This window comes from Tarenaya hassleriana, unplaced genomic scaffold (genome assembly GCF_000463585.1).
Source record: "Tarenaya hassleriana unplaced genomic scaffold, ASM46358v1 Cleome15, whole genome shotgun sequence".
NCBI lineage: Eukaryota > Viridiplantae > Streptophyta > Magnoliopsida > Brassicales > Cleomaceae > Tarenaya > Tarenaya hassleriana.
Window position 1 is genome coordinate 1,649,297 of NW_010964923.1, and position 10,525 is coordinate 1,659,821.

Below are 10,525 nucleotides of genomic sequence, written 5' to 3' on the forward strand. Positions count from 1 at the left end.
ATGCCAATTTTGGTCCAAAATCCGAAGTTCGGTCCGAACCTATCTCAAAAAATCAAAATTTGAGACTAAATATATTGGTCCGAAAAAATTTAGACTTTCGGACCAATCCGACCCGATTCGATCTGAATCTGAAACTTATAAAATCGGATTTCGAACTTAATTGTTTAATTCCGAAAAAAATCGAATTAGCTCAACCCTAAACCGGAACCCGATTGATACTCCTATCACCCCTAAAAATATTTAGGAAAGAATATAATAAAATCCCCCTAGTTTTAGGGATGGGGGGTTGTGCTGTCTTTTCCACACGTCATTGCATGGCATGGCTTCGTTTAATTTAAAGACGCGTCTTTTTTCGGTTTGTCCGAATTATGGGAATGGGCCCATTTCTCATTCGTCCTTAATTATTTTTGGCCTTATGATTATTCAATTGCAATACTATCTATGGTTACGATTTATGATTTTCAGCGATCGGAAAAGTGACCGGTGATCACGCTTGCTCGTAATCTATTCTAAATTCTATATAGTGAATTCTCCATCTCGTTCTTTTCTTTTTTGTAACCGGATGTTTTGGACCGAGATTCAAATTAATTTCGGAGCAGAAATTCTCTCATTCGTTTTCTTCCTATTTGGATTTCCACATAAATCCTCATATCATTTTTTTTTTGTTTTTCTCTTTATCGTTCTTTTATATCTATCTCTATTTAATTTCATTGCGTGAAACTCTAACAGAAATAAATTTTATAACCTTATTCTGAATTATATTTAGTTATATATGTTATTTTTAACCTATTTTTACTCGATTATATGTAAGAAAATTATAAAACATGATAATACAAAACGTTCACTCATTTTGGATCGCATCATGAGTTTTCCGACCAACTCAGGCAGAAGTTTGGGTTATAAATACAAAAAAAATGCGTATTAATATCTTCTAGAATAAATTTATACAATGCAGCTGAAATTCCATATATATATATATATAGATAGGTAGACGAAGAGGCCGAATGTGAGAGCGGCAGGTCAATAGTCATAATCTTCGGTCTCTTTTTCCACATGGAGTTTAATAATTTCGAAGGAATAAATTCTTGCCACTTCACCGGAATCTCGTGTGTGCAAAGAAAAATTTAAAATTCAATTATTATTTTTTATAACCTAAAAAGCTTAATATTTTACTTTTTAATAATCCGTAAATTTATCGCATCTTTAGCTCGGCTATATTAAATCGAAAAAACTAAGTGAATATCCATCTCTAAATGGAAACTCGAACGTGGGTCATAAATGAGTTTTGCCCCGTTATAAGATGAGCCGCCCAATATTGGTTTAAAAAAAGAAAGTTAAAAACATGTTACGAAGGAAACTATTTGTAGTTTGGAGTCTCGATTGTCGTTTGTTCTACTAACAAGGATTTGATGCTCATGTGCGTGGGCTTGGGATTTTTTCAGGTCCGCGACGAAAGTCCGGTCCGAAGGGTTGTAGGATAGGGGTTCCCCAATGTTATAAAAAGTTTTATTTTCATAAATATTCTTAAAATATTTGTGTAAAAAAAAATCTTAATAATGAATTTTCTCTTCAAAACTGTGAATTAAGCAAAATATAATGGTGCACGTTGGGCAAATATCTCTTGATTCAATTAGTGAAAATTTGTTCTTCAGCAAAATATAATGGATCTTTTTATTTTCACGGACAGCTCATTATTTTTTCCATTTCAGATTTCGTTTTCTCTAACAAAAAAATAATATTGATGTTAAAAAAATTAAAGTCGTGTACGAAAAAAAATGCCTACAAATATTACATTTATATATATATATATATATATAAAATTGCGAAGAACCCAAGTCATAAAGCCCAATATATTATGGGCTATTAGTTTTTCTCTTCACATATGGGCTTGTGGTTATATATATTAGCCTCATAAATATCTAATACTAGGGTCTAGGAGTGGAGATTTTGGATTTTATTTATAATTACGTTAATTTATTTTGTATCTTGATTTTTTTTCTGAATTATGATAATTATATTCATTCCCTTTTTATGTCGATTTTAAATTTTGTTCGGATTTAGAGTCTAATAAGAAAAATCTTTATTTTCTAAAAATATTGTTTTTTTTTCTTCAAAATTTTCATATATTACCGATTTAAATACGATATCGAAATATTTATACTTGTTTATTACATATTTTATATTGTGAGTTTATATATAAAAATTAGATGGTGTTTTGGACAACTAATTTCTTAAAAACTAAACGGTTATATGGTCATATTTGCCATTGCCATTGTGGCCTTTTATTTTTAATAATAATTATCGAAGATTATAAACCGTTTTCATGTTTGATAAATTATTTTTTTTTTAATCCGAAAGTTTACCGGTTATTTGGCTCAACTACATCTTTCTCATGTTTGGGTTGAACCCGAAATAAAAAACATATTTTGCATGTTCTCTTACCATTATACTATCCAAGTTTGGGTTATTTGGTAAATTGTTGTTGGTGCTGAGAAGAAGATAGGTTAATGATATTTTATTGATATTCCATGCAAGTTAAAAAACATAATGTTTACAATTAATAATGGGTTTTTTAAAAAACATAATTCATTCATTTATTATTTGATTAAATTTGTGTTTAAAACCAATTAATTATAATTTTTAATATTTTGTTCTAAATCGCTCATAAGTGCCAAAATTATAATATTACATATTTATAGGCGTTTTAACTTTTTAATGCATCAAATCCAGTCACATCTTAATTAAAATCTCGTATCTATAGGCATATCACCCGACAATTTATTTTTTGGGTACAGCCGCAAAGGGAGACAGTCTAAAAACACGCAAGGATTGTAGAAAACGATGAGTGCTTCTGTTTTTTTTTTCGTTTATCTTTTTTTTTTAAAAAAAAAAATCTTCAAAATTAATGCAAGCTATGTGGTCACAAACCTCAGCATTACAAGAACAACCGGACAAAATTACAGCAAAGGAGACAAATTCTCCCCCTCTCTCTCTCTCTCTCTCTCTCTCTCTCTCTCTCTCTCTCTCTCTCTCTCCCCCAATTTAATTCATTCTCTATTTCATTCGATAGCATTTTCACTCAAAGTATTTGGACCATACCCCAAAGATAAAGAAGAAGAAGAAGAAGAGATAATGGTGAAGACGAAACCAAGAGGATTGTTGCTCTTTCTTCTTATCTTCTTCACTGTGTTTCTTGGAGATTTTGTTGCTAAAGGTCATTTATATTTATTCTTGAAACCCTTTTTCATTCAAAACCCTATCTTCTTCTTCCTTTTTTTTTTAAAAAAAAATATAGTTTATCCAATTATGCAAGAACCCTAGAATCTTGATGAATGAGTTTATATTTCCTTTTTTTCAGGCTCAAGAACCCGGGCTATCGAAAAAACTCTCTCGCAACTAGATCTCGCGGTAAGAGCTCGTTTTCGGATTATTTGCCCGTATACCCTTTTGTCCAATCTCGATAATTCGATACTAAACTTACGTTATAGACGATAATTTCGACGAATTATAGTTACTAATGCATGTATACATACATATATATATGTATATTGAAGGAGAGGAATTCATGGAGGAGGATGATGATAGGATCGACGGCGCCAACTTGTACGTACAATGAGTGCAGAGGATGCAAATACAAATGCAGAGCCGAGCAAGTGCCGGTCGAAGGCAATGACCCTATCAACAGTGCTTACCATTACAAATGTGTATGCCACAGATAATATCTATATATAACCCTTTTTTTTTATTATATATCTTTATTTTGTTCTTTCCATGTCGAAATTTTTGTATCCATCTTCTCGAAAAAAAACTTTTGCTGGGATTCCAACGAGGCATGTTTAGATACATAATTACTATATATTATATTTAGTCTTACTGTTTTTTTTTATGTCGATTCAAGCTTTATACCAATTTTGTTATGCTTGATGATGATGATATGGTGATGATGATGATGATGATAATGATGATGTTGATGTCATGGGGTGTAGAAGCTTGAGATATATCGGATATTGGAGAATATTACGTGATATCTCGTATAATGAAGTTTTTATCAAATCTGGAAAATATATATTTAGAAATATTTATTATTATATTTAGTTTACTTATTCAATGTAACACTTTAGTATATTTATATTTTATTTTGATTACGAATAAAAAATATCATTTCCGTATATTTCTACAACTATATTCTTTTCCTTGTAAGATCTATAAATCCTTAAGCCATCAATTCTTTATAAATTGTTTTTTTTTTTGGGTAAAGAAATTGATTTTTAAATGTTCCTTTTGCCATAGAAATATAGTGTTCCATATCTCAATGGAAATCCCATATTCCTTATAAAATTTTGTAGAAATAAATTTATGTTTATACAATAAACTCAAAACAGTTTTTCGATTAATACAAAATTACATTTCAATAAAAATAATAATTTAGAAATTTGCAGGAGTTCACATGGTGCTGTGGTCCAAAAACGAGACATAAGTCAAGAAATGATCACATGGGGGAGCAAATTTTTTTTTTTTTTCAGTTTTTTGTTTGTTTCGCATTATCATTGGCAACGATATTAAATGGCGTTTTGTTTCATTTCAAGACGCATCTTTGTGTACTTTTGTGTGTGCGTGAAGTGATGTTATCGTATTTTATGGTCGGTCCATTCTCTTATTTTTATTTCATATGCTTTGCTCGATTTCACGCGCTATAAAACGTATATATATATATATATATATATATATATATATATATATATATATACACACACACACACACAATATGTGCAAGTGAATGTGACGAAACCGAACGAGGAGAGCGGCCCATTGGGCTTGGACTTTCGTTTTACGTGTATATATATATATATATATATATATTCGGATTTCGGTTCACTTAGGTTTGGTTATTTCGCTTTTGAAACTGAATTCGGTTTAGTCCGGTTATGATAAAAAAATACTCATTTTTTTAAAAAAATAAGGTATTCGGTTACCTTTTCTTCGGTTCTGTTCGGATTCGGTTTTTTTGGATTTAGAAAATTTTGATCATTATTCGATTTTATGTTTAATTCGATTCGGTTATGATTATATGCTATTCGATTTAAATCGGTTTAGTTATTCGGTTTCTGACCAAATAAACCACATCTAATTCGTTGTATATATAATGAACCCATAGCTACGTCTAATTTTTTTAATGGGAATTATGTTAATGCTCAAAAAAAAATTTAAAACTAATAAATTAGTAAATATTTTGAAACATAATTTTAAATTTGAAAAATATATTTTATCCTTATTATGTTTGGGGTTCATATTTTAGTTTAAGAGTAATTTTATATTTTAATTATTAAAAAAGTGTTTCATCCAAGAAAATTTCAAATCAATAATCAAGATCTCAAATTCGATAAATTCGAGTGATATTGAAAATTGTTAGTGATATTAATATAATAGATTAATGCTATGATATACACACACATGTTATAAACAATATGTATCGGTATCTTGTGCAAATGTAGAAGATGCTACACTGCAGTTGAACGATAAATAAATATTTTTACATTATATGTATCGTTACATTTTTATTTCACAAATATTCGCGACGGTCCTTTTTATTCAAAAACTGCTACAATCTTATAATATCTATACTCGAGTAAAAAAAAATGGCATTATAATCAATTCTAATACATGTTCATTCTTTTTTACTTTAAAATCATATAAAATGGAACAAAATTTTGTCTATGATAGAGATGCAAATCGTTTGTTCGGTTCAGATTTTGAACCTTAAATTTAGGGATGAAATATATAATCTAAATATTTATGATCTCATAATTAATAAACTCTTGTTTTTTTTTGTTACGATGGAAAACCCCTATCCTACAACCTTTCGGATCGGACACTGAACACCGCATCGACTCTCAATCCATGGGTCGGACGAGAACGACATCAGAACAACATCGTGGACCTGAGAAAATCCACCGCCCTACGTAGTAGCCGGCAAACCACGCAGAGCAGATAAATCAGCCTTAATTTTTGAATTAAATTGCTAGTGCCGGTTGGTTAAAGGCATGGTACTGTTAAAACTGTCTGATTCAAGGGGAGTTTCCATACCTGAATTTCGAACCTAGAACTTCTTGGTAGAAGAGAGTTGTTACTAACCACTAGGCTGAGGGACTCCCCCAATTAACCTTTGTTTTTGTGGTGGTTCTCATCCAATTTTTTGGTTGGTAATTTTATTATTTTGTCGGTCGTCGCCGATATATATATACATCCACTTGTACATTTTGCTCTTTAGGTACAATTTCAAATTTTATTTACTTTTCTTAGTAAATTAAAAGAGAAATGATTAGAGAGAAACCGACTCAAAAAGAAAGTTTGACACCCAAATCTAGAGAATATTTTTTAAAAAATACATCTCAACAGATAGAATATTTATAATTGTTAATATTTAGTAAATTATATAGGTTGAAAAACCTATATATAGATAAATATAAAGCGTTTTTGGGATTGTGAAGAGACGTAAAATTAACACTATTTTCTTAAAACATTTTATAAGATTGATCCATAAAAAATATGAAATGCTCCCAAATGTGAAAAAAATAGTCCCGAAATGATAGAGAATTATTTTAAGAAAAATTTAAAATGAAATAAAATTATCTCCTAATGTTGTGAGTATATTTATATAAAGCAAGTTGATCAATTTTCTTTCAATGGTTGACGGGGTGGTCCACACCTCTTCTTGGTCACTATGCGATCTGATCTGTTATTTTATACAATTATAATAATTTTATATATTGATTTAAAGTTGAATTCCTATTTTCTTACCCTAAAAATATTTGAAATATCATGATACTGTCCTAATCTATAAATTTACAATGTTTTTTAATATATGAAACTACAATAATATGATTAATATTGTAGAAAACAATTTTTTATTACGTTCTATTGTTAAAATAAATTACCGTTCATGATTTACATCGTTTATACATATAACCAGGACCGTCTATGAGGGGTGCAAATGGAGCAACTGCACAGGGCTCCTCAATTTTATAGGGCCACAATTTTTTAAAAATATTTTTAAAATTTAATAAGATTTTAAATAAAATAAAAAAATAATTATAAATTAATTTTTTTTAAAAAAAATTTGCTAAATTGTAATAATCTTTTATATTATAACAATTCTAATTCTTAGATAATAATTTTTAATCACTATAAACTTGATTTTGATTTGTATCACTTTAAATTAAAAGTAATAATTTATATATATTTTTTTAAAATTATTGTAATAAATAATATAATTTATCATTTCTAATTTTTGTTACTTTTTTATATAATTTAAAATTTTATCTATTAATTAATATATTTTAAAAAAACAATATTTTTTAAAAAATATTTTTTATTTTATAATTTGCTTTTAAATAACTAATAAAAATGATTAATAAATTATTAATTAGATTTAAAATAAGGATTTTATAAATATTATATATATAATTAAACAGGACCTCTTAAATCTATGAGACGGCTCTGCATATAACATATCAAATTTAATAATAATATGAAACTCCAATAAAAATATACGAATTTTTCAATATGCTAAAAAAATATCAAACAAATTATTTTTATTCAAAGGCAATTTTATATTCGAATTTTAATGATATCATCGATATATGAAAAAATGTTTTCAATATTAAGATTTGACATATTATTTTGGTACATTTAAACATTTGATGTTTACTTATCAAATTAAAATTAATATATATTTTGAATATTTTTAGAGTTTCTACATTTTTATGAGATTTGTTTTAATAATATTGTTCAAGAATTAAAAAGTAGGAGATTACAAATCTCTGAGTTAAAAGAAATATTTTAGTGTTTATGGATAAAAGTTTCTGGATTTTTTTAATAACATTAAAAAACGAGGGAAAAACATGGAAACTCGAATAAAGCAGCCGAAAACGAGGGGAGAATGGGCCCACAAGGGGCTGGGACCGGTCGATGACCGCCACGTGTAGGTCACTCTCAGTATCAATCTCTTTGCCTCAACTGGTAATTCCCGGTAACCGGTCATCCCATCACTCCCCCCCCAAAAGAGAAGAAAACCAACCAAAAGATTTGCTTTTTCTCACTGGAATTTCTTCTTACCGCGTGAAACTTCGTGGCATAAAACATAAATATAATACACAAGCACGTTTCCGGTATTTTCTGGATCGCTAGGGTTTCTGAGAAAAATGAAAGGAGGAGCAGAAGGAGGAGGAGGAGAAGAAGAGGTGGTATCTCTCGATCTTCTAAAGAAGAAAATGGATGATTTCGCAAAGGAAAGAGATTGGGAGAAGTTTCACAGCCCAAGGAACCTCCTTTTGGCGATGGTACATCAAACCCTTTTTCAATCTGATTTCTCTCTGATCAATGATCATCATTAGGGTTTTCTCTTTTCATAGCAAAGGGAAAAAGGGAAGATTCATGATCATTTTTTGGGGTTGTCCTTTCATTTCCTCCCCCAAATTTTCCACCTTTGCATTTTGCCTTTTTGGGTAAGCCCCTTTTTTTCTTCTTCTTCTTCTGTCAGGTAATGAACTCTTCCCACTTTTAGTGTGACCCGTGACTGCTTAGAAAGATCTCGCATGGAAATATGAAATTTTTTTGGCATTCTTTAAGAAATGGGTTTTGTTTGTTTTTGATGATGTGACTCGAAAGTTGGGATTTTTTTTTTCTTATGAAATTTCATTTTTTTTTCTTTTCTGATTAGTATTCTCCTCTTTTCATTTCCGTTTTCTTGATCTTCCCTTAGGACAGCCTCCGAGTAGGAATATAGCAATCTCTCTTCATGTACATTGAAGCATACATCTTTTTCTTTCTTTCTTTCTGTTAGTTATATGCTAAGATCTTCAGATTTCTCAAAATCTCTGTCCTCTTTCATTTAGAGCGAGAATGAAAGAATCATCGTTTTGGCTGATAGTGTTATTAGTCTCCTTTTGAATTTGCCCGTTAAATTTCCTCCATTTACATCTAATCACAGTGGTTCAGTAAACCTCTGGGGCTTTTTGCTGAAAAAAAATACGCAATAATTATCCCAAAGGCCAGTCCTTTTTCTTGACCAAGTCAACAAAGTTCAAAACTTTTCCCTTACATCTAATCAAAAACAGTACCCCTAACCAAAATTTTCTGTTTTTTTTTTTGTGGGCAAAACCCATTTGATATGTGGATTGTATTACTTGTTTGAAACCAAGAACTCCCCAGTTCTTGATTTTGACATCATTGATCATTCCACGGGTAAACTGTGATTTTTGTATCAGTGGTTCTAACTAAGCCAAGAAACCATTTAGTTCTTGAGGCTGGTTGGTCATGTATGGATATGATGGGTTCAGGTGGGAGAAGTTGGGGAGTTATCAGAGATATTCCAGTGGAAAGGCGAGGTGCCGAGAGGGCTTCCTGGTTGGAAAGAGGAAGAGAAAGTTCATCTTGGAGAAGAGTTATCAGATGTTTTGCTCTATCTGGTGAGGCTGTCAGATGTCTGCGGCATTGATTTGGGCAGTGCTGCTCTGCGCAAGCTCCAGCTCAATGCCATCAAGTACCCTCTCAAAGCCAATGCACAAGATGACCACCAGTGCAATCAGTGAAAGATGAACCAGCTTCTGACCTCAAAGATTTGACCTTTTTTTTATATATATATATGACATAAAGAAACAGGTAATTAGCAGAATTATGGAGTGTTAAACTTGGGTTTTAATCGGGTTTTTATAGCTTTTGGTTTGGGTGGAAAAAAAAACTTGAAAAGTTGGTAAAGAAGCGCCTTTGTTATTTTGGATATGTGGGTTTTGGGTTTTGGTGCTTCTTCTGTTGGATTTAAGAGTGTGAGTTGGGATCAAGAACATACCCTAATGATGATTAGTCTTAACCCATGTTTTGGTTCTCGTTTTAATTGCTTGGCCTCAATCTGATATTGGTTTGATCAACGCTGATCACTTGTTAATGAAGGGTTATTACTAATACCCACTAATTATTGATTTACTGCCACAGAAGCTTTCAAGGGTAAAGAAGAAGACTGTTATTATATGAATATCAAATAGCGGCTAAGGTTCTTTCTTTCCTTTGTTGTCTCTGTTCTCGTCCCTGTTTGTTTCCCGAGAAAATCCTGAGGAGAATTCTCCGCCGGGAGAAACCGACGACGATGGCTTCCATCATCGGCAACAGCATCAGTCTTCGCTGCTCGATCCTCCTCGACACCCGTTTTCGAAGCCCTACCCACCGAAATCTCACTCTCGGCTTTTCTCTCCGGCATAAACCCTACCCCTCTCTTTCCGTCAGAAGCCCTAGAATCGTCGCCTCCGCCGTCGCTTCTCCGTCCCCGACGGCGTCCTCTCCGTGCCCAAAATCCCGGACTTGGTCCCAACTCACCCATTCGACTCGTTCGATCACCACTCTCGCTCTCTTATCCGCCTTCGTCGCCAAAACCCTAGCCCACAAACTCTTGCTAGCGATCGTGAACCTGGGTCCACATGTTCAGGAATCTCTTCACGCCTCTATCCGAACGGCGGGGGCGGGGTCGACAGTT

General features: G+C 31.6%; 1 protein-coding gene and 1 long non-coding RNA gene across 2 annotated transcripts; both read left to right on the forward strand.

The window, feature by feature from the left end:
• Positions 1-3,012: 3,012 nt before the first annotated feature.
• Positions 3,013-3,890, forward strand: LOC104808810. Its single transcript, XR_770995.2, has 3 exons — positions 3,013-3,214; positions 3,359-3,408; positions 3,555-3,890. It is a non-coding gene; the product is annotated as an uncharacterized LOC104808810 (long non-coding RNA).
• A 4,209-nt stretch (positions 3,891-8,099) lies between these two features.
• LOC104808811 (dCTP pyrophosphatase 1) lies at positions 8,100-9,892 on the forward strand. Its single transcript, XM_010534624.2, has 2 exons — positions 8,100-8,339; positions 9,339-9,892. Exons 1-2 carry the CDS (start codon positions 8,202-8,204, stop codon positions 9,588-9,590), a joined length of 390 nt encoding a protein of 129 aa, XP_010532926.1. The 5' UTR covers positions 8,100-8,201; the 3' UTR covers positions 9,591-9,892.
• The last annotated feature ends 633 nt before the right edge of the window (positions 9,893-10,525 follow it).